Below are 23,852 nucleotides of genomic sequence, written 5' to 3'. Positions count from 1 at the left end.
CAAAAATATAAAATGACACCTCTTCCATGAAGCTTCCTTAGATTTTCTTGGTTCACACCCAGGTGTACTGCTGAATTCCTCTCTTATTATAGTCACTAAGAGTTTGAAAGCTCCCCTTCCTTGCTCACCTGTTATGTTCCCAGTAGGCCACAGGCTCCTTAAAAAATAGATCACCTCATTTGAGTGTCAGATAATCCTACTAGAGAAGAAGCATCTTCATGTTGTACATGGAAAAATGGTAGCAAACTCGGACTGACCAACAGAAAGCCACATGTCTAGAATCGGAACTTGATTTTATCTGGCCAAATATTTTCAGTAAAAGGTTAGTCAAGTTTCGGGCTGGGGATGTGGCTCAAGTGGTAGCGCGCTCGCCTGGCATGCGTGCGGCCAGGGTTCGATCCTCAGCACCACATACAAACAAAGATGTGTCCGCCGAAAACTAAAAAAAGAATAAATATTAAAATTCTCTCTCTCTCTCTCTTTCTCTCTCCCTCTCTCTTTAAAAAAAAAAAAAGGTTAGTCAAGTTTCTACAATTTGTGTTACTAGTTTCATTTTGTGTCTTTTTTTGTTTCGTTGTTGTTATGGGGATTGAACCCAGCTGCACTTGATCATTGAGCTACACCCCCAGCCATTTTTATCTTTTTTTTTTTTTTTAAGACAGAGAAAATTTTTTTTTTTAATATTTATTTTTTAGTTTTTCGGTGGACACAACATCTTTGTTTGTATGTGGTGCTGAGGATCAAACCTGGGCCGCACGCATGCTTGAGCCACATCCCCAGCCCTGCCATTTTTATCTTGAGACAGGGTCTTGCTAAGTTGTTGAAGCTAGCTTCGAACTTTTCGATCCTCCCATGTCTGGGGTTGTGAGCGTGAGCCACTGCAGCTGGTCTTTCTATCCATCCGCTCCTTCCCCCACCCATCGTCAATCCTAGTTTGGTTTTTGGTTATTTCAAATTAAATGACAAGCTTCAGTACACTCCCCACAAAACTTCAGCACACCTGTTATTGAGGTGTTGAATATTTGTATATAATTCTATTTTTTTCCCTTTGGAGGTAAAATTTGCATCTGATGAGCTGTACAAAGTTCAAGCTTCCTGTCTGATGAGATACACCTGTGTCCCCCAAGCCCCAGTCAGACAACAGAAAATCACCCTCACCCCAGAGGGTCCTCATGCCCACTTACATTCAGTCCTCGCTTCCTACTGGCTTTCGTTTTTCCACCATAGGTCAGTTTGCCTGTTTTAGAGCATCATATAAACATAATCAGAGCATGCACTCTTTTCAGAGTAAGGTTTTTGAGATTCATCCACACTCCTGCACACATTCCCTGTTCATTCCCTTTCATTGTTGAGTGGGACTCCTGTATGGACATACCACAATTTGTTCTTTTACAGCTGGACACCCAGGCCATTGCCATCCCCCCACCTTTTTTTTTTTTTTTTTTTTTGCTACTAGGACTAAAGCTTCATGAATATTCTGGTGCAAAGTTTTGTATTTTGTAAACATGCTTTTATTTATCTCTGATAAAGATGGTTACAATTTTGAGCTTCTGGGATTCTCTTATCATGGACTATATTGAAGATGATATTTTTAGACAGTTAACAAGTTTGCTTCTACTGATGGGAAAACTATTTGTTACAACCAGTGAACCAAGAAAGGCTATGTTGTTCCCAGTAATATCAGTGTGAATACAGGCGTGCTGGAATTGTGGGGTGTGCTGGAATTGTGTTGTGGGTCATGCCCCAGAGAGGGACACATCTCCAAAAGCAAGAGTGCTTTTTTAACATATATTTTTAGTTGTTGATGGGTCTTTATTTTATTTATTCATCTATTTATGTGCAGTGCTGAGAATCAAACCCAAGTGCCTCACACAGGCGAGGCAAGTGCTCTGCCACTGACCATGGCCACCGCTCCACATCAGCTGGCAGTCTGAATTGTGCCCAGCCAGACTGCGGCAGCTCCGGGAGCACAGGCTCTGAGCCAGTCCGGCGAGCTCTTTCCACCTCTTCATCCTCAGGGCGTCAGAGCTCCAGCACCTAAGGGGTGTTCAGAGATGTGGCCTGAATCGCACCTCCAGGCTACCTGCCCAAGCATGCTCTTAGAGCTTCTGGGAAATGAGCTCTTGGGCTCTTGTGGTGACAGTTTTGGAAGTTTTAAGAATTAACAGAGGAATTTGCTGGTACCTATTCAGTTCAAATGTAGTATTTTCCATGTCCTTGCAGTGCATTTTCCAGCACCTATCCTAAAGAAGTCCAAAACGGCACAAAGAGATGGACACAAAAATGTTAATGACAGAATTGTTTGTAATGGTGGAAACTGAAAGAAGTCTAACCATCTCAACAATTAACAAATGAAATTAGTTTGAAATTAACATTATCAAATTCTTAGTCCTGCTAGGCACAGTGGCACGCACAGCTTGGGAGGCTGAGACAGGAGAATCATGAATTCAAAACCAGTCTCTGCAAAAAGTGAGACGCTAAGCAACTCAGTGAGGCCCTGTCTCTAAGAACAAATACCCTGTCTGTAAAATAAAAAATAAGGCTGGGGATGTGGCTTAGTGGTCAAGTGCCCCTGAGTTCAATCCCTGGAACGCCCCCCTCAAAAATTGTTAGGCCCAAAACCTTTAATGTTTTGGTATACCTTTAATGTTACTAACCATTAGTAAGTTAATGGTTTGGTTCACATTTGGGGGAAAAAAACATGAACATAAGAACTTGTATCCTCATTCTCAATAAATACCATTAAGATTTTTTTTTTTTTTTTTTGCTATTAGGGATAGAAACTTGGAGCACTCTACCACAGAGCTACATCCCTAGCCTTTTTTTACTTTTTACTATGAGACAAGTTCTAAGTTGCTGAAGACCTCACTAAGTTGTTGACACTGGTTTCAAACTTGGAATCCTTCTGCCTCAATCTCCTGGGTCCCTGGGATTGCTGGCATGCATCACCACACCCAGCTTCCACTAACAACTGTGGGCCCCTTTTCTTAAATAAATGAAACTGTGGCAAATGAAACATATTATAGACATAAAATTTGCAGGAGAAATCTTAATTATGCCAGCTAAATTCTTCAATCTCACTATTTCAAGATCAGTGATAGCCTGAGTGCCACTGAATTGTATGCTAAAAGTGGTCAAAAGGGTAAATTTTATGTTCTGCATATTTTACCACATGGAAAACTTACTAGTGAATCCCATCTGGAGCGAGGCAAGGTGACCAAGGTGGGTCAGTGCTGGCCAGGAAAGGTCATAAAAAGCATAGGACATCTCGCACCATGGTATGATGGTGGGGTGCAGGCCAGCCTGGCACCTCAGCAAGAGCCTGTCTCTCAATAGATGATAAAAAGGACTGGGAATGCAGCTTGATGGTAAAGGTAAAGAGTGCCTGGGTTCAATCCCTGAAACTATTTTTTTTTTTTCTTTAAAAAAGGAAGAAAAACAGTTTAGCAGTTTTAAGTTAAACAGACCCTTACTCAAGTGCAGGGTAGGATTGCTCAGCTCTCCCATATTCCCCAGGTCTGCATGGCTGGCCCTTGGTCCAGCTTCTGAGACAGCCCCTGAAACCTTGGAGTCTCCTGACAGCAAAGGTATACTGGCTGCTTCTTTGGAGCTAGCATCTGAGGAATGCTGCAAGCATGCATAATAGACCACCCAGTAAAAATCTTGGGCATGAGAACTCAGGTGGGCACCTTGTTGGCCACATCTGGAGGAATGAGGGCTGCCTGCAAGACTCCACTGGGAGAGGATAGCTGGGAGCCTGAGCCTTGTGTCTTTCAGACTCCACTTGACAGATTTTCCCTTTGCTGATGTTAATCTGCACCATTCACTATAATAAACCATAAACATGAGATTGACAGGTCTTCTGAATGCTGTGAGTCCTTCTAGCAAATCATCAAGCCTGAGGAAACATCTCAGGTGTCTTGGGAACCACCTAAACTCCTTGGGACCACCAGAAGAGTGGACCCATATTTCATGACTAGATGGAAATATATCTTCTAACAAAAAAACTATATATGTAAATATGTATAAGGGATCTTTGTCATGAAATAATTAAAGAATGGGAACATCCCAAGTGTCCCTCAACTTGCAAATAGATAAAGAAATTGTGGTTCATTCACATAACACAATACTGCTCCATAATAAAAAGGAAAGAACTGATGATATTCACAAAATGGATGAAGTATTGTGCTAAGAGAAAAAAAGCCAGATATGAGAGGCTACATATTTGATGATTCTATATATGGTATGTTTTTACAAAGGCACAATTATTAGGACAGAGAACAGATCAGTGGCTGCCAGGGGCTAAGAAGAGGATGACCACAAAGTGGTAAAGTTGCCTAAAGCTCTGTCCTTGTCTCTGATTCAAAGTATAAAGTGGACCACTGTTCCCGTCAGGGAACTTTCAGGATCTGATTGAAATATTCTGTCTCCATTGTGATGACATGGCTGGAATGTGTTTGTCAAGATGACTTCAGCTGAGCCGGACATGTTGGCGCATGCCTGTAATCCCAGGGGCTCAGAGGCTGAGGCAGGAGGATCGCAACCTGCCAGCCTAGGCAACTTAGTGAGGCCCTAAGCAATTCAGCAAGACCTTGTCTCAAAATAAAATACAAAAGGGCTGGGGATGTAGTCAAGTGGTAGAGCGCCCCTGGGCTCAATTTCCAGTACCAGAAAAATAAATAAATGGGTAAATAAGTAAGTTCTAAGTGGAGGAGAAAAGCAAAGCCACATGGAAAGCTCTCCCAAAGACACTGTCAGTCTGTGCTTCGCTCTTGCTAAAATAGCCATTTCATTTATTTGGAATCTTGAAATAAGCATTTACAAAAATGTTGATTCTTTTGCTGAGGTATCTAAATTTGGATTGCAGAGTAGCTGTGGAGAAATATTTGCCCCTGGAATCAGACGTTTAAAAGACAGAGCTTGGGGCTGGGGATGTGGCTCAAGCGGTAGCGCGCTTGCCTGGTGTGCGTGCGGCCCAGGTTCGATCCTCAGCACCACATACAAACAAAGATGTTGTGTCCGCCGGAAAAAAAAATATTAAAATTCTCTCTCTCTCTAAAAAATAAATAAATATTAAAAAGCTAGAAGAACATGTTCCTGTGCTGATCTTATTTGGATTTCACAAAACAACTGCTCAGAACGTTTGTCATTTACCAAAGAGGAGTTAGGGCAGAGGTTGTCACTCTTGTGGAATGGAGGAGTATGGGGGCCAAGAATATGGAAAGAAGAGAACAAAGGACAGAGGGGGTGAGACCAGTATTTTGTTTGGGGAACAGAGAGACAGGATGTGATTAAATATTTGTTCATCCACAAAGGAGTAGAATGAGGACTTTGAATGGAGTCAGGAATGAGCCTGTTAGGCCAGGGTGCAGCTTGGGCTATGAGGCCTGCCTAGCATATATGAGCATGTAATAATAATGGTCCTTTGACTTAGCCGTGTTGCTCTGCTCCTGCAACTGATTTTTAAAATGGACGTGTTTCTCTCTCCCCTGCCCTCCCTAACCTCTCTCCCTCCCTAACCTCCCCCCTCCCTAATCTCAAGGGGGACGGTCACCTTTCTTCCCCACCCTAAACAGAATTATCTGTCCCTGAACACACACCCACCATAGGAATGTAGTAATCCAGACTTCAGGGATGGCACCAGAAGATCTCAGAAGTGACTTATCTCCCAAATTAACAAGTGATTACAACTCCAACAGAGAACACAACACGAGGAATGTAGCCCTTGAGTCACTTCTTGAAAACCACCCTGCTCCTGCTGATAGGCAGAATCACAGACTCTTGGACAAGAGTCCCTGTGCTTCTCCTTTGCTAGCAAAGCAATAAAACTTCTCTTTTTTCTCAAAACTGTGTCCTTGTTACTGATTTAGCATCGGGGACAAGGACCGAGCTTTGGACAATAAAACCATGAGTCTAAGAAACCTTTCCTCTTTTACAGTTAATGATTTTCTCTCAGTGACGGAGCACTGACCAACATAGTAGATAATTTTGAAGACACAGAACAGCACAAAAGAATATAACCCACCTGACCTCCCACCAAGCAGGCTAGCCATGTCTGTACATACTTCTAGGTTGTTTTTGACTCACTGCTTAAAAAAATGGCAACAAGTAAACATTTGTTGTGTACTTACCACATGTTAGCACATGACAGGTTCCTTTGTTGGTTTTTTTTTTTTTTTGGTACTGGGAATAGCCCCCAGGACACTTTTTATTGTTTATTTTGAGGGAGAATCTAAGTTGCTTAGTGCCTTACTAAATTGCTGAGGCTGGTCTGGAACTTGCGGTCCTCCTGCCTCAGCCTCCCAAGTCATTAGGATTACAGGCCTGCATCATAGTGCCTACCTGACAAGTTCTATTTTAAACAGTCACTCAGATTTTCTCAGTAGATACTCATGCCAAATTCTGGTGGTAAGAACTGTCACTCTCCTCTTTTATTAAATAAAACAGTTGCTGTGTTCTTCTAATTTGCACATATCACTAGCACAGGTAAAGCCCAGAGAGAAACCCAGGTGTTTGATCAGGGGGCCATTTTGTATAAAATAATTTTTACAAAAATGGAACCACATTTTGAATTCTACTTTGTAACCTTTTTTTTTTTTTTTTAAATGTGGATGTGTAACCAAGAGAATTTTTTCTTCTTTTAATATTTATTTTTACTTCTCAACCAGCGGACACAACATCTTTGTATGTGGTGCTTAGGATGGAACCTGGGCCACACGCATGCCAGGCGAGCGCGCTACCGCTTGAGCCACATCCCCAGGCCCTATAACCTGCTTTTTAAAAAGCAGTTATGAGAAGATGAAATTTAAGTATGGGAACTTATAGCATCAAGCTTTTTGATCTACAGAAATGGATAAAAGATTTATAATTTTATTACTTGATCCTAGATTTTCATGTAATTATTCTTAACATTTTGTAAAGTCCTTGCTTAGCATCTGGATGGCCATCTTAAGTGGCAGGCACCATTTTAAGAAAAATTTTGCTTTCCCACCCAAGGGCATTTCTGAGAAAGGCTCACCACTGTCTCTTAACAACTCTACCCTTAACTGCCAGAATTAAGGCCTACCCGGCTCTAATCCCTAAGTCTGCCCCATAAAAGTCCCTAACCCCAAACTGGTCTTGCCTGTCTTTATCTAGGGAGAGATGTGCCTTTATTTGTCATTTCTGACAAATAAACTCTCCTGTGTATCTCTGCCTGGTCTCCATCTTTCATTTCTCCCGGTTCCTCTCTTTCCTTTCACATTTTAAAGGACTAATGATCTTTGTTGAGTTCAAACCAAACGCACATTCTTTTTTTTGGACACAATAGCATTATTTTATTTATTTATTTTTATGTGGTGCTGAAGATCGAACCCAGTGCCTTGCACATGCCAGGCAAGTGCTCTACCACTGAGCCACAACCACAGCCCAAAAAAGCACATTTTTTTTTAATATTTATTTTTTAGCTGTAGTTGTCAATACCTTTATTTTTTTATTTATTTTTATGTGGTGCAGAGTGTTAGGTAGGTGGTGGCGTCTTGGTGGCAACTTAAAACAAAGCAGCCCATGGGGAAAGGAACATCAATCAGGTGCCTGCGGAAATGCCTGTCAATCAGCAGGACTCCCCGGCCAATCCTGGAGTTAGCCACCTCCCCTGACCAACTCCAATGGGACAAGGGACCCTAAGAACACCTTTTCCTGTCCCAAGCCCTTCCCTTCCTGCTGTGAGCCCCATAAAAGTCCAGTCCGGTTAAGTTCCCATGTGGTTTCTCCTCAGATCCTCCTCCTGTCCACTCTGTTGGGCTGATTGAGTTCCGCCTGGGAGTGAGTCTCAAATAAAGCCTCGTTCAGCTGTCTTTTTAAATCTGCCTCCTTTGGTTGCTACCTGCCTCACCTGATCTGACACTGAGGATCGAACCCAGGGCCTCGCACAGGCTAGGCAAGCGCTCTACCGCTGAGCCCCAGCCCCAGCTCCAGTCCACCCAAAAAGCACATTCTTGATCATCTAATTTAGTAAAGGAATCAACTCACTCAACAAAATTAGAGTGTTATATTCTAGGCTAGAACACATTATTTCATTTAATTCTCCTGTCCTTTCATAGGTGATTGTCATTCACATTTCAAATGAGATGAAGGAAGGTGCCTAGCTAATAAGCCAGGTAGAGGATCTGCGAGGTGTCAACTTGTGAGCTGGTTACACACTTTCTGCACCGTTGGGAAGGCAGAAGAGAAGCAAGAAGCAGACTGCTGTCTGTTCAGCATCCCAAGGCAAGGCCCTGGCACTAGTGGATACCAAGGGCGCATTTGTCAGGTGGCTCACATCGGCCTGGGCCAGCAGCTGGCCTGAAGCTTCCCTGCGTTCGTTCCTCTTCCTCTCCAAGATTTCCTGAGGTGTCTGACTTCCTGGCTAGGTGTGATTTAGCTCTTTGACAAAGGATACTAGCTTCTCCTGCAGCAGGACACCCCCAGTCTCAAAGGCCAAGTAGTAACTGGGCCTGCCTTTAATTCCAGTGACTGAGGAGGCTGAGACAGAAGGAGCACAAGTTTGAGGCCAGCTTCAGCAATTCAGCATTATCTCAAAATAAAAATGAACAAATAACAAATAAAAAACGGCCAGGTGCCGTGGCCCATGCCTGTAATCCTACTGGCTTGGAAGGCTGAGGCAGGAGGATCTTGAGTTCAAAGCTAGCCTCAGCAAAAGTGAGGCACTAAGCAACTCAGTGAGACCCTGTCTCTAAATAAAATACAAAATAGGGCGGGCGGGGTGTGGCTCAGTGGTGGAGTGCCCCTGAGTTCAATCCCCAAACCCCCCCCCCCCAAAAAAAAATAAAAAATTATTATGACTGGGGATGTAAGTGGGTAGTAGAAAACTCCTAGTTCAAATCCCCAGTACTGGATAATATAATATTATTTCATGAATGTTATTGACACACCCTTGCTCCACTCCCATGGGAAGGTTGCTCATGTCCTGGCTTCCAGCTCTGCAGACCACTAGGAACCACTTGAACCTTGAGCGCCACAGCATGCACCCTTCTGGATCTAGCATTTTTTTGCTCAATTATTTTGCTCATGAAAGTGTCTGTGCACCTTCGTTCCTACTGATCTCCCTGTGATGGGCATGTGGTAAATTCCAGTTTGGGGCTTACTGCAGTCTGAAAATGGTTTGTCACCCCAGAACCTCATTTTGAGGTGGTGTTCCCCACCCCAACCCAGTACTGGGGATTGAACTCAGGGCATTCTTACCACTAAACCACTTCCCAGCCCTTTTTAATTTAAGACAAGTTCATGCTAAATTGCCAAGGCTGGCCCCAGTCTCCTTGCCCAGCCTCCAGAGGAGCTGGCTAGCCTCCCAGCTTTCTTGTTGAATTGTAATCCCAGCAATGAGTTATTAAGAGGGCTGAAATTTAATCCACCTGTGGTATCTGGAGATGGGACCTTTGAGAGAGAAGGTTAGAAGAAGTCAGTGGAGAGGCCCCGGGATGGCATTAGCAGCTTTATTAGAAGAGGGAGAGAGACGCAGCTTATTGTTTTGCTAGATGACGCCCTGTGCCACCTTGGGACTCTGGAGAGTCTCTATCACTAAGAAGGCCTTGCCAGATGGGTCTCCTCAACTTTGGAACTCCAGAACCTTAAGTCCAATAAACCTGTTTTAAAAATATTTTACCTGGTCCAGGAATAGTGGCTCACTCCTGTAATCCCAGTGACTCTGACTCGGGAGGCTGAGGCTGGATGATTCAAGTTTCAGGTGAGCCTCAACAATTTACTGAAGCCCTAAGCAACTTAGGGCTTATTTTGAGACCCTGTCTCAAAATAAAACACAAAGAAGGGCTGGGGATGTGGCTCAGTGGTAAAGTACCCCTGGGTTCAATCTTTTTTCTTTCTTTTTTTTTAACCCAGTCTGTTGTATTCTTTTATCAGTAACAGAAAGTGGACCAAGTGCGAGTGTCATCTGTGCACATCACCTAGGGAACAGAGGCAGTGGATGCAGGGCTGCCAAGTGCGCTTCCTGGACCACAGAGGATGCACTTAGTTAGCTACTGTAGGAACTTCCCAGCAGTGTTCCTAAGGGACCCTGACTCAGTGAAAAGCAGGCACCCAAGCAAACAAAAAGGAAATTGGGGAGAACCAAAGCTCTTCTTTACAGTAGAAGCACAGAAGAAATGATGCAAGTGTATTCAGCACAAGCACTGCTGAAACTACATGTGGAGTTTTTAACAGTTGGGGGTATGGGGTACTTTCTGCTAGTTCCGCCCAACCCCATACTGGGAATCAAACCCAGAGTGCTATACCCCTGAGCTACATCCCCAAACCTTTTATTTTGAGACAGATTGAGGGTTAGGGTTAGCTTGCCAAATTGCCAAAGCTGGCCTCAAAATTACAATCCTCCTGCTTTAGTCTCCTGAGTCAGTGAGATTAGGGACATGGGCTACCATACCTGGCCTCTTTCTGCTGTTCTTTTTTAATATTTATTTTTTAGTTATAGGTGGACACAATGTCTTTATTTTATTTTTATGTGGTGCTAAGGATCGAACCCAGTGCCTCACGCATGCCAGGTGAGCACGTTACGGCTTGAGCCACATCCCCAGCCCCTCTCTTTCTGCTATTCTTGAATCGACTTTTTTTTTTTTTAGTTTAAAATTATTTTAAAATTCAAAATTGAAAAAAAAAATTGTATGATGATTACTAATCAGCAGAGCAGCTGGGGCTGTAACTCAGTGGTAGATCACTTGTTTAGAGTGTATAAACCTTGTGTTTAATTCCCAGCACCAAAGAGAGGTGGGAAGACAGGGAAAGGCGTGGAGGAGAACAAAGACAGAAAGGGAGGAAGAAGGCAGAAGCTTTGTGAGGTAGGCCATTCAAGGGACAAAGGGCTTCTCAGAAAAAGCACAGTGGTAGAATGATGCATACCCTTTCTGTGTAAATTGACAAACACAGGTGTCCTTTTATAGGAGATCTACCTGCCAGGTGAATGCATCTCAGATTAAGAAACAGAACAGGGCTGGGGGTGTGGCTCAGTGGTAGAGCACCCGCCTAGCACAAGTGAGGCGCTGGGTTTGATTCTCAGCATCACATACAAATAAATAAATAAAATGGAGGTATTGTGTCCAACTACAACTAAAAAATATTTTAAAAAAGTAAAATAAATAAAATAAAGATATTGTGTTCAACTACAACTAAAAAAGAAAAAACAAAAAAAGAAACAGCACACAACCAGAACTCCGCCAACCCCACCCCATCCCCATCTGGGGGTAATACTGTCCTGCTCCAGGATCATCCCTGTCATTTGATACCTTCCCTTTATCCTTGTCCCCATCTCTTGGTTATCACTACCCCTGAGTGAGTGGTGTATTCTACAGCCTGGGGGGTCTTGCAAAGAATTCAGGAGACTCTGGAAAATGGTTTGATTGGGAACAAGTGGGTGGATTATCTGCCTCCTGCTTATGTAGCTGTCTGTGTTCTAGGCAGCTGGAGAAGATTCATAATTACCTGTCAATCCATCCCTCTTTTGTTCAGACAACCATGCAACTGGAATCCTTGAAACATTGTAAGATCGTAGATAACTCAAAGTAGTGGGCTGGTCATTACTCTTTGCTAGAGAGATAAAAAAGAATGTTGAAAAACTTGTATTTTGAAATTCTGAAAATATTAATGAGAAAACATGAGCCTTGTGGGACCAGGATGTAATTCAGGGCAAGTCTGTGTATACTCATTTCTTTTTGAGCATGAAACAGAGTTTCTGATTTGTTTATTTACTGCAAAGAACAAAATGTTCTATTGTAGTAATCTGTTCTTTGCAAAGGCTTTATAATTAAATTCTGTGGAATGTGTAACCTTCGTGAGGTTAGATTTTGGCAAAGCTTGTCTTGTAGGATTGTATTAGGAAATTATATCATTAAGTTGTATGGAAAAATTAACCTACTCAAAAATGTTAATGAAAAAAACCATTTGTTGATGATTCTCAGCTACCTCTGATTGCATGAATTTTGTTCTTTTATTTCCTTTGTTTAATATGAATATATAGGCTGATCAATGTGCTGGATTCTGCGGTCTTGAAAATCTATTGAAAACCAACCAACCCATATCTAACCATATGCAAAGTCTAGTGCTTCCGGAGCAGAGGTGGGGCTTTGTGAGGAGAGGTTCATCTCAAGTGTTTTGCTTTCATGCATCTGAAAAGACAAATGTGGGGCACAAGAACCAGGCCTCTAGAAGTCCTAGCCTTGACATAGATGGGGCTTTCAAGCCTGGGGTGCACATACCAGCTGTTGAGATGTTGCCATTTCTGGGTGGTTTTGGTCAGTCTTCAGAGACTGCATGACCTGAACAAATAATTGTTTACGCATGGAGTCTAGCTCACAAGGAAATAGGCTCAGGTTGATGAAGAACTTTCTGCAGCCAGTATCTTCTATGCATGTATTGCCATTGAAGACCTTTGCTGCAAAGTGGGTAGTTAAAGACAATATTTGAGATTCTGGATTCTGCAGTCAAAAATCATCTCAACCTCATTTCATACTAATATTCATATCTTACATCTTTGGAAGGTTTGGTTCTTCAATACTAAAGTGATTTGGGGTTAGACTGTGGTTTATTTACCCTGCTCTAGGCCAGAAGTACCCTGTAAGTAAAAAGAGGGACCAGGAATCTTTCTCCAGGTACCAAGTGGAGAGTTATTCCTGCAAATAAACATCATCAAAGGCTCAAATAAGCTGGGAGACTTATCCTAGTGTATGCCTGTCATCCCAGCGTCTAGGGAGGCTAAGGCAAGCAGGATCACAAGTTCAAAGTCAGCCTTAGCAAATTAGTGAGGCCATAAGCAACTCAGCAAGTCCCTGTCTCTAAATAAAAATTAAAGGGCTGGGGATGAGGCTCAGCGGTTAAGCAGTGCCCCTGGGTTCAATCCCTGGTAAAAACAACAACAACAAAACTCAAATAAACATCTTCAAAGGTTCCACAGTATTCAGTGGTCACCACCAGCATACAGACAAGCCTTCTAGCAACAATTCATGATGATCCCTCCAGCCTCTCCACTTAGCTCTTCCTTCCCTCTTCTGTTCTTCCCTCTTTAGACTTGCTGGGATTCTCCCTCCCCTCACTGCAACTCCAAAGGCTCACCTTTGGGGCAGACAAGGCCAGATTCCTGTCTCCTAAGCTTTAGGGTCAGTGGCCCCTGGGGAAACCAGAGGGCACTATGTCTGCTTAGGGGAGAGACTGGGGTGATGGAGCCTGGGAGGTTGGAAGCCTATGAAAGAGGCAGCTAGCAGTGGAGGTGAAGCAAGGTTGTCAGGAGGAGGCAGGAATGTTGTGTGCCAGGAGGCCAGGCCCAGTCCCTGGGAAATGCACTGACAGACTGCCTGTCCTCATAGCACTGAAATCCTCTCTCCCAGGAAGCTTCTGTTACTGCTCCTGAAAATGCTCCCTGGTTTCATGGTAGCAATGGAGATTCCTGTGGGGCAAGGTCACCAGGTATATTGGGGGCTCAGGTTTTTGTGGGCTGTCTTCGAATCTAACCACTACTCTGGTGGCCAGGAGGCTGGCGAGTGAAGCTGAGAGCTGACTACCTCACATTTGAGGACTGTCCAGACGAGTGATTTTCATTAAGTATCCAGTACATTTCTATCATGTGCCTACTATATGTCAGGCTTTACAGCAGCTCTGGAGATGTACTGGTGAGCAAAACAGGCACAAACCCCGGCCTGCCTTCATAGAGTGGGAGGGGATATGCAATAAGTGAGAGGTGAACAAATTTTACAGTGGGTGAGGTCAAAGGTGCTATGGAGGAAAAGAAAGCAGGAAGGAGAAAAGGGAAGTGGGGATGCAGAGTGACAGGGAGGGTTAGTTTTATTGAAGGTAGGAAAGATCTCGCTGAAAAGTGAACTTTGGGCCAAGACTTGAAGCAGGGAGGGACGGAACCACGTGGGATTCCTAGGGGACGGAGCATTCCTGTGCAAGAGCAGTAAGTGCAAAGTCCCCGAGGCAACTGCATTCCAGATGTGCCTGGGGAACCTCACAGCCAGTGTGCCTGGGGCATAGCATGAGAGGGAGAAAAGTGGGAGAGGGGTCTGGGGAGTGAGAGGCCATATCATGGGGCTCTTTGTGGGGCCTGGGCTCACTTGGGAGCCATTGGTGAATTTTGAGAGAGGAGGGACTGAGCTGACCTAGGTTTCAACAGGCTCCCTGCAGCTGCCTTTTGAGAACAGATAGGAACAGGACAAAGGTAGAAGCAGAGTGACCAGTAGGAGGTTGTACTCAGGGTGGTGAGAAGCAGTTAGACACAGACACACACACACACTCTTTTTTTCTTTGCAATGTTGGGGATGGAACTCAGGATCTTGCACTTGCTAGGCAAGGGCTCTACCATGAGTTACAGCTTCACCCTAGCCCCTTAGACACATTTTGAAGGTAGCCTCATCAGAAGTATTATTGATGGCTTGCATGTGTAAAATGGAGACAGCATTAAGATTTTCAAAGAGCTGGGCATGGTGGTGCATGGCTGTAGTCCCAGCAGTTTGGGAGGCGGAAGCAGAGGATCACAAGTTCGAGACCAGTCTCAGCAATTTAGTAAGGCCCTGAGCAACTAAGAGAGATAGATGCTGTATCAAAAATGTAAATAGGGCTGGGGATGTGGCTCAAGCGGTAGCGCGCTCACCTGGCATGCGTGCAGCCCAGGTTCGATCCTCAGCACCACATATAAAGATGTTGTGTCCGCCAAAAACTAAAAAATAAATATAAAAAATTCTCTGTCTCTCTCTCTCTCACCTCTCTCTTTAAAAAAAAATTTAAAAATGTAAAAAGACTGGGGGGATGTGGCTCAATGGTAAAGTGCTCTGGGTTTAATCTTCAGTAAACACACACAGACACACACACGTAAAGTAGTGACAGGACTGGCTTTGAGGATTGAGGGCCTAAACTAAGTGGAAATGCATGGGAAAAATTATTTTCATATAAATGCTTCATGTTGAGAGTTAGGCATCAAAGAGCTTCACAGGCACCCTCTGGAAATGCTCACAACCTGTGTATTCTAGCCATCTCATGAGCACCACAGATGGCTTAGCAGTGTCCATGACATGAAAACATTCCACAAATGTTATCTGTCAGTGTTCTCCTCACTTTAAAGATTATTCCTGGGCCACGGAGGTTGCTGAACTCTGCCATCTGAGCACAGAAGTTCTGGACCCAGCCCCCACATTCCCCAGATGGTCTCCAACCGCACTGTGCTCCTGGTGTTGTGAGAAGAATTTCAAAGTGAGAACTGGTAAGACTTGGAGACAGATATGGGCCGATGCCTGCAAGCCAGGAACAAACAGGGACAGACGCCAGTGACAGGGAGAGGCAGAATTTGGAGAGGGAGCAGATAAATGTGGAAACAATTTGCTGAGGGAGGCAGGGACAAGTCAGTAAGGGGACAGCTGGCTGGGACAGACTTAAAGGGGAGAAAAGATCCCGAGGGAAAGATGACACCCATAGCGGGTGGAAAGGGGCCTCAGGAATTAGAGACAAGATCTGCAAGTGACAAAGGGGCCAGGCCAGAGATCAGAGGCCTCATGGTCCCTTCTCAGTTCTCTGTAAACCTGTCAGGAAGTTAACTAGGGGACTTATCCCAGGGGAACTCAGAGCAGGCCTTCAGTTCTGTTGAATGAAAGAAATGGTCGGAGTTTTCTGTGCACTCGTTTCTCCCCACGTGCGGACTCCTGTTTGTGCTACAAAGGCTCCATAGGTAGGTTCAGCATCACATCTACTTCATGTCTCTAGAAGCTCTGCTGATGTGATGCAGAATCATCAGTGCCTCCTGAATAAACCTGAATTCAGCTAACATAAGGCCACATCAGCACATCGTTAGACTTTGGTGGGGTTCTTTTTTTTTTTCCTTTGGTCTTTTTTGGAACTGGGGGTTGAACCCAGGGCTTTGTGAATGCAAGGAAGATGCTTTGCCACTGAGCTACATCCCAGCCTAGACTTTGAATTATCTAATTTCTTTGTGAGGTCTGCACTGCTTGTGGATTTGCTCATCTCTGCCTTTCTGCAGTGCTGGCATTGGATCCCAGGCCCTCACACATGCTGGGCAAGTGCTCTACCACTGAGCTACACCCTACCCTTTTTAGAGACATGGTAGCTCTTGCTAAATTGCCCAGGTTGGCCCTGACCTTGTGATCCTGCCTCAGCCTCCAGAGTAGCTGGGATTACCCCATTCTTCAGTCTTTCACAATTGCCCTAATCCACATTTTTGCCTAAGTCCTCATTTCTGACCATCCTTGGAGCCAGACTGGTTTGTGCATCATTTTCCACATAAGCTTTTTTTTTTTTTTTAAATATTTATTTTTTTTAGTTCTCGGCAGACACATCTTTTTTTTGTATGTGGTGCTGAGGATCGAACCCGGGCCGCACACACGCCAGGCGAGTGCGCTACCGCTTGAGCCACATCCCCAGCCCCCACATAAGCTTTTCACACTTCAACTTTGGGTCCTAAGAGGAAGGCCTGTTTTTTTTTGTTGTTGTTGTTGCTAAGTTTTCCATTCTTAGGCAAATTCTTTCTAAAAACTTTCTAAACCTCAATTTCTTCATCCTTAAAATGAGAAGAACCAGAACTAAGAGTTGTTTGTGATACATGAGCTCATGTGCGTACTTATCACATGGATTTTCAAATTCCAGCTCTCCCAGGTACTGGCTGTGCAACCTTGTGTCAATCTCCTACTTTCCAGGTCTGGTTTCCCTCCTTTGTGAAACAGCAAGGGGAGAAAGACTTTTGTAGTGCTTGTGTTCTAAGGCAGGGCTGTCATACCCAGACTTCAGCTGGGGGCTGTTTACTAGCTATGTGCCCTCAGGCCTTTCTCAGTCTCACTGGGCTTCTACTGAAGTGAGCACTGTAGATAACCAAGAGCTACTTTCAGGACAAATAAATTTATTTAGGAGAGGAATTGCTGGCCAAAAGCTTAATCACAGTGTTTTTTCCTTTAAGATGTAACCCTATAGTGGAGAGGGATGACCATATTATAGCTTAACATCACCAGTTAAGATTTTCTGACCCTTGTTTACTAACCGGTTTTCTTCTTTTTTTGAGGTGCTGGGGATTGAACCCACAGCCTTGTGCATGCCAGGCAAGTACTCTACCAACTGAACTATACCCCCAGTCCCTACCAACCAAATTTCTGATAATTTAGTTCTCTATGTAATTTCAAGTTATTTCCACTTACTCAAAAACAAACTTTAGCATGCACATTTAGGACAGCTGCTACTCAAATGTATGCGAGTTACATACCTGAGTCCAGCCTTATTTGGAGGGCACTTCCGGCAGGCACCCATTACCTAGTTGCTGGTGGACAGTGTGTTCCCCTTTCTTCTTCTTGGTAGGCCTATATGAGTCCTATCTGAGTCTCTGACACTTGGGAGTTGAATGGGGAGGTTATGCCTCTTTGAGTGTAATCCTGGATGAGCATTTGTGACAGGTGTCAGACTAAGCTGTAAAAGGACTACCAGGGCTCTTGCAAAGATTCATGCCATCATTTCTGATCTCACATTAACACAATGCTGCCCACTCCAGACAACGACAGGCATTTGGGATATAAACTCCTGTAACATTTTTTTGGGAGGTTGCATTAGACCACACTGTCCCACAGGGACAGTTGTAATTTCAAGTTCTTCCAAGAAGTTATACTTCTTAACAATTTAGCTACAGCTTGAATGCCCCATTGCAGTTGGTGGCACAACTTTAACCCACCAAACCCTAAACTCTAGACTTTTGCGATTATGCCCCCACTACAGGGGACTGAACCCAGGGCCTCTTGCATGCTAAGCAAGTGTGCTAACACTGAGCTGCACTCCTAAGCCCAGGACTCTTTTCTTTTCATTCCACCTCAATACTGCCATCTTTTCCTATCCTTATAACCACTATTCAGATGCTTGTGGCCACATCCCACCTTTTTTTTTTTTTTTTTTTTTTAAATTTTAGAGACAGGGTCTCACTAAATTGCTGAGGCTGACTTTGAATTTACAATCCCCCTGCTTCAGCCTCTGGGATTACAGGCGTGGGCCACTGGGACGACTAAAACGCTATTTGTCTTGTCCTGTTGTTGTTCATATGCCTATAATCCTTTCCCACAAATTGTAGTTTGGATGACCCAAACTTTCCCATTTCCTCTAGCTCAGGCAAGAACAGGTCCCTTCTACCTTTGCCCCAAACCTTGTCGTTATTTGCTCACATTTTCCCTAATATGCTAAAAAATATTTGTAATAGCAAAATGTGGTTTTTCTTCTTTTTTAACCCATGATTTGATTGTGTTTGCTGCATTAATTAAGCACCACCCTGAACATGTTTGGATTGTTAGAAAAGAACTCCAGCTACTTAATGTTAATAACACAAGTCAGCTGGGCATGGTTGCACTGGCCTGGAATCCCAGTTACTCAGTAGGCTGAGGCAGGAGGATCAAAGTTCCAGGCTTGTCTGGGCAATTTAGTGAGAACCAGTCTCAAAATAAAAAAGAGATGGGGAAATAACGCAATGGTAGCTTATGCCTGAGTTCAATCCCCAGCATGGGGTTGTTAGCTCCAATATGGTGCCTACTATGTGCTAGAAACTCTATCAACTCACAGGCCTATGATGTAAACAAAAATACTAGCTACTGTTTACAGGTGAGGAAAATTGAGACCCAAAGATTCAGCGTCTTGCTCAAGGCACACAACTAAAAGCTGGTGGAACCAGGGAGCGGTCCAGGTGAATCCAGGTCTGATCCTATACTGTGCAGGTTCTCTCCCTGAGCAGGAAACAGAATGGTAACTCACACTCACTGCTGTACTAATGACTAAAAGGGCACACTGAACGTGCTAAAGGCAAGAATCCACGTAGGTCAGAAGCCCAGCACAATTAAGGGCTTTCCTGGCCCTTGTCCACCTCTCGGACCTCAAATCCTATCAGTGTTTTCCCAGAGGATACAAATGATCCTCCATCCCGTTTCCTGATCCTCCTCCTCGGAACGGGCTGCTACTTGCACGGCCCTTCCCCCGTCCAGCCGTCCTTTGAGAATCCGGCTAAGTCATCGCCACCCGGCCGCCTCCCCAAGCGGACACCCTCCGCGGCGCGCTGCATCTTATTAACCTCCCCGCGGGACAGCAGGCGGGGGACTGCGGCTGGGTCTTATTGATTCTTCCTTCTGCAGCGCCGCTCGTGGTGACGCAGACTGGGAGCTGTTTGCCACGCGCTGCGGCCAAGAGGGACAGCGTTCGGGGACCCCGGTCGGGCAAAGCTTCGCGTCCTTCGAGCGATGGCTCTCTGGCGGGGGGCAGACACGCTGGCCTCGGGTGACCGCCCGTGACTCGTCCCTTCCGAGCGGCGACCAGCAGAGTGGGCGGCAGCGTCTGCCGCGCAGCCCCGCCCCTCCCGCGCCCCGCCCACGCCCGTCCGCCCGCAGCCCGACCTCCGCCCCCGGCTCCCGCCCTCCAGCAGCCGGGCCGCCGCCGCAGCCGCCGCACAAAGGCCGGTGCCGCCTCACCGCGCAGGGATCCGGGGCCACGCGCGCGCCCCGCCCGGCCCGGTCCAGGCCCCTGCCTGCCGCCCCCGCCCGCGCCCCCCAGCCGCAGGAAGTCATAAGAGGCAGGCGCGCTCCCTCGGCGCGGCCCCGAGGCTCGCGTCGCTTAGCCTCCGGAGGGACTACTTTGCGTCCCCGCGGCGGGGCTACTTCCTCCCCCGCGGAGGCGTCGGGCGCTGGCGGCGCGCACGGCATGGCGGCGGCGGCGCGCGCCTGAGGAGAGGGGACGCCGGCGCGGTGAGGCCTCGGCGCGGCCTACACGCTTCGCAAGCCCGCTCGCTCCCCGCCCCGCGCCCGGCCATGGCGGAGCCCGCGCCCGCCCGACGTCCGGTGCCGCTCATCGAGTCGGGTAAGACGCGGCGCCGCGACCCCCGGGCCCCGCGCCCCGCGCCGCCCTGACCGACTCCCGTCTTCCCTCCGCAGAACTGTACTTCCTCATCGCTCGGTACCTATCGGCCGGCCCGTGCCGCAGAGCCGCCCAGGTGAGCGCGGGCGGCCGCGGGGGGCGGGGGGTGGCGGAGCGCCGGGCCCGCCACTGACGGTGCGTCTCTGCCGCAGGTGCTGGTGCAGGAGCTGGAGCAGTACCAGGTCGGTGCCGCCGTACCCGCGCGTCCCGCCCCCGGCCCCGGGAGGGCCCCGCCCGCGCCCCCGCGGCCCCGCGCCGGAGCGGTGGTCACGCGGGCGCGTTTCGTGTCTTTCCAGCTGTTGCCGAAGAGGTTGGACTGGGAGGGCAACGAGCACAACAGGAGCTACGAGGAATTGGTGAGCACCGGACGTTTCCGCCCGCGACCTCTGCGCCGCCCCTGCCCTCGCCCCGGCTCTCCGCGACCGGAGCGCTGGGCGTGCGGCCGGGACGGAGGGCCTGCCCCCGGCCAGGGTTTGTTTTGCTTTGGAGGCGGCGGGGTTTGTTTTGGCAGGAAGCGGCCTCCGGGGGCGGTGGAGGGGGTGCCGCGAGCTCGGGGCTGGGCCGAGCCTCCAGGTGCGGCTGCCTTCGGGGGCGGCGTGCGCCCGCCAGCCACTCAGTGGGGCGCTTTCATCGCCTGCTACCTTGGCTCGGCGCGTAAGGCGAGCTCTGATTGGTCGCTGCTCCTCTGCCCCGCCCAGGTCTTCCGACCACTTGTTCCCTAGGAATAGAGTCTTGGTCTCCGAAGGTGGCGAAAGGTTTCCTTGAAGGTTTTTTTTTTTCCTCTTTGCAACGTGAGAAAAGTATTGCTGATGCGTGAATATTTCACTCCAATGCTTTTGCTGTTCTGAACAGTACAGTTTTTGAATGCCTTAGGAAGTTGATCTACTTAATTTTATAGTTGATCTCGCTGTGTATAAAAAACAGGCTTAGAATTAGTAAATTTTTTATTTTTCAAGCATTGTTAACGTGAATACATTTATACTTTATAAATTTTTTTTTCTATTGTTAAGTTATAATTAGGTTTTCTCCAGTTACAGTAATGCAAGGATTTTTTTGTCCTTGGTGGAATGAACATTTTCCTGGGAAATATTTTTGGAAATTTGTATATTGGGGTAAAACATGTTTTTGGTTACCAGGCCATGTTCAGTATCATGAGTAAGGAAAATAATGGGGGAAAAAGAAACGTCTTAATTTCTATCACGGTTCTAAGCAGAAGGTGGTGAAATCTTAACATTCTTGTATTAAAAGTAAAAGGGGGGACTGGGGTTGTGGCTCAGCGGTAGAGCCCTCCTCTAGCACGCGCAGGGCACTGAGTTCCATCCTCAGCAAAACATAAAAAATAAAAGTATTGTCCCATTACAACTAAAAATAAATGATAAAAAATAAAAAATGTAAAAAGAATTAGCCAGGGGATTTGTTATATGCATGTATGAACAGTAAGTGTTAAATGTATGTTTTATACATATATGTTTTGGGGGGTTGGAATTTGTAAAATGGCTTTATCCGTGAAGCAGAAAAGCATTGTTGATATGACACTAGGATCATGCTTTTGGAAAGAAAATTACTTGTGAAATAATTATAGTGCTGTAACTATTGGGAAAATTACTTTTAAAAAACAGGTTTAAGTTTAAACAGAAACAAGTTTTTTTTTTTTTTCCAAAAAAAAAAAAAAAACTTAAAACCCTCCTTGATATAATTCTGTTTAAAATTATTTAAAATATCTATCTGGTTTTGGAAGATTTCATCTCATCTGGGTGGTTTACTGATTAGAGGGTATCCTCTTCTTTTATCTCTGTCCCCCACCCACCAAGTGGTGGACAGCATACCTATGTACTTTTTTTTTTTTAATCAAATATATTAAATTTAATATAATTTAAATTAAAATTATAAAAAATGTGTAGGTTGTAGATCTCTGAAGTCTTCATTCTTTTTTTTTTTTTTTTTTTAATAAATAATGCATGTTTATTTGGCTCACAGTCCTGGAGGCTGTGAAGTCCAAAACACAGGGGCTATAAGAAGTCTTCATTCTTTAATATTTTTATTTTTATTTTTTTTTTTGGTACTGGGGATTGAACCCAGGGGTACTTAACCACAGAGCCATATCCCCAGCTCTTTTTTGTGTTTAGACAGGGTCTTGATGGGTTGCTTAGAGCCTGGCTGAGTTGCTGAGGCTGTCTTGGAACTCTCATCTTCCTGCCTCAAGCCTCCCAAGCTGCTGGGATTATAGGCATGACTGCACCTGGCTCTTTAATATTTTTTTTAAAAATTAAGTAATTCAAATGTACCTAAATGAGAATGTAATGATCCCCTATATACCATTAACAGATTTGAATTTGTTGCCAATTTGCTGTTTACTTTGGTTTCTACTTGAGGTAGTCATTTTTAATATAAAGTATTAATTAAATAAAAAAAAAATAGAATAGTGGGCTATGGTGGCACATTCCTGTAGTTTCAGTAACTTAGGAGACCGAGGCTGGAGGATTGAAAGTTTGAGGTCAGCCTGGGCAAACTTCTTAAAAGAGGTAGGGATGTTACTAGGTGGTAAGACGCACCTGAGGTTCAGTCGCTAGTAACAAAATAAATAAGCAAATAAATAAGAAACCCACCACCAGGTACCCTTTATCCAGCCTTAGTGATTAATCAAAAAATGTTGCATCTGCTAATCTCTGCCTCACCGTGTTCTTTTTAAGCAGATTCCAGATAGCCATTCATTTTTTTTTCTTGTTTATTTTTTTTGCAGTACTGGGGACTGAACCCAGGTCCTTAGCATGATAGGCAAGCATTCTGTTACTGAGTTACATCCCCAGCCCCTTAAACATTTTAATTTTGACCCAGGGTCTTGCTAGCTCAGGCTAGCTTCAAGCTTTCAATCCTTCTGCCTAAGCTTTCTGGGTAGGTGGGATTAACAGGCATGTGCCACTGTGCCTGGCTTCAGATAGCCATTTATTTTAATGGTTAATATGCTGGAGTATTTTAAAGCAAATTGTTTGGACTGCATCTCTATAAAGGCCTATTCAGTGGTAGAGCATGTACTTAGCATGCACAGTACAAGACACTGGATTGGATCTCTAGGACCACAATGAAAAAAGGATCCTTTCTTTTTTGAACTGTGGATGGAACCCAGGGGCACTTAACTATTGAGCCACATCCCCAGCCCTTTTTATTTCAGACAGGGTATCCCTAAGTTTCTTAGGGCCTCCTCAGCCTCCTGAATTGCTGGGATTATAGATGTGCTCCATCACATCTGGCTTCACTGAGTGTCTTTATGTTTAGTTCAAATTAAGGTCCATGCCAGGTGTGAGGCACTCCTGAAATCTCAGTGTCTCTGGAGCCTGAAACAGAAGGATCACAAGTTCAAGGCAAACTTTAGAAGTTCAGCAAGGCCCTAAACAACTTAGGAAGACCTTGTCTCAAAAAATTACAAAGGGATGTGGCTCAATGATTAAGTGCCCTTGGGTTCAGTCCCCAGTACAGGGGGAAAAATGGCATTGATTATATAAAATTGTGAATCATCATTTTCCTACGCTATTACTGAAGAGACAAATATTTGTCTTATTCTGGATATGTCATTGTTTCTTCTTGAAGTTATTCCATTTTCTCAATGGTTCTGAAATTTTGGTTAGAGTTATCTAGGAGCTTTGTATGTTCCAGATGTCCAAAGTGGGCTGCAAACCAGTTAAATCAGTCTTTATGGTGGGACTGGGCATCAATTTTTTTCCCCATGGTGAAATGCAAGAAAAAAACCCAAAACTTTTAATGGAGGATATAGCTGTATTGGAAAGGCACAGTGAAATCTAGTGTTTTAATCTTGTCTTCCTGAGTATTAGTGGCACTTTTGATTTAAAGAGAGGAAGATCATGCACCAGTTGCTCTTTAAATTCTTTTTTTTTTTGGTTCTGGGGTTTGAATCCAGAGGCATGCAACCACTGAGCCGCATCCCCAGCTCTTTT

At 45.2% G+C, this 23,852-nt stretch overlaps 1 protein-coding gene and 1 long non-coding RNA gene across 4 annotated transcripts in view; one reads left to right on the top strand and one right to left on the bottom strand.

Annotated features, from left to right (window-relative positions):
• Window positions 1-6,156: 6,156 nt before the first annotated feature.
• On the bottom strand, window positions 6,157-19,339 carry LOC131423963 (uncharacterized). Its single transcript, XR_009226227.1, has 2 exons — window positions 12,068-19,339; window positions 6,157-11,571 (listed from the first exon to the last, which is right to left on the bottom strand). It is a non-coding gene; the product is annotated as an uncharacterized LOC131423963 (long non-coding RNA).
• Window positions 19,340-19,682: 343 nt separating this feature from the next.
• Window positions 19,683-23,852, top strand: part of Brwd1 (bromodomain and WD repeat domain containing 1) — a 117,005-nt gene continuing 112,835 nt past the window's right edge. The window contains exons 1-4 of one of the 3 annotated variants that reach the window (XM_046439200.2): window positions 19,683-19,845; window positions 19,920-19,978; window positions 20,055-20,084; window positions 20,199-20,258. In XM_046439200.2, the coding sequence (XP_046295156.1) occupies window positions 19,797-19,845; window positions 19,920-19,978; window positions 20,055-20,084; window positions 20,199-20,258 (198 nt within the window). In that variant the 5' untranslated portion in view covers window positions 19,683-19,796. The remainder of the gene's footprint in view (window positions 19,846-19,919; window positions 19,979-20,054; window positions 20,085-20,198; window positions 20,259-23,852) is intronic. The other 2 variants (XM_046439199.2, XM_046439201.2) reach the window with 2 other exon arrangements.

Source organism: Marmota monax, unplaced genomic scaffold (assembly GCF_021218885.2).
Source record: "Marmota monax isolate L192 unplaced genomic scaffold, Marmota_monax_Labrador192_F-V1.1 WCK01_AAM20220418_F8-fsc00125, whole genome shotgun sequence".
Lineage (NCBI taxonomy): Eukaryota > Metazoa > Chordata > Mammalia > Rodentia > Sciuridae > Marmota > Marmota monax.
Note: the sequence above shows the minus strand (reverse complement) of the source record. Positions and strands in the feature narration are given on the sequence as shown.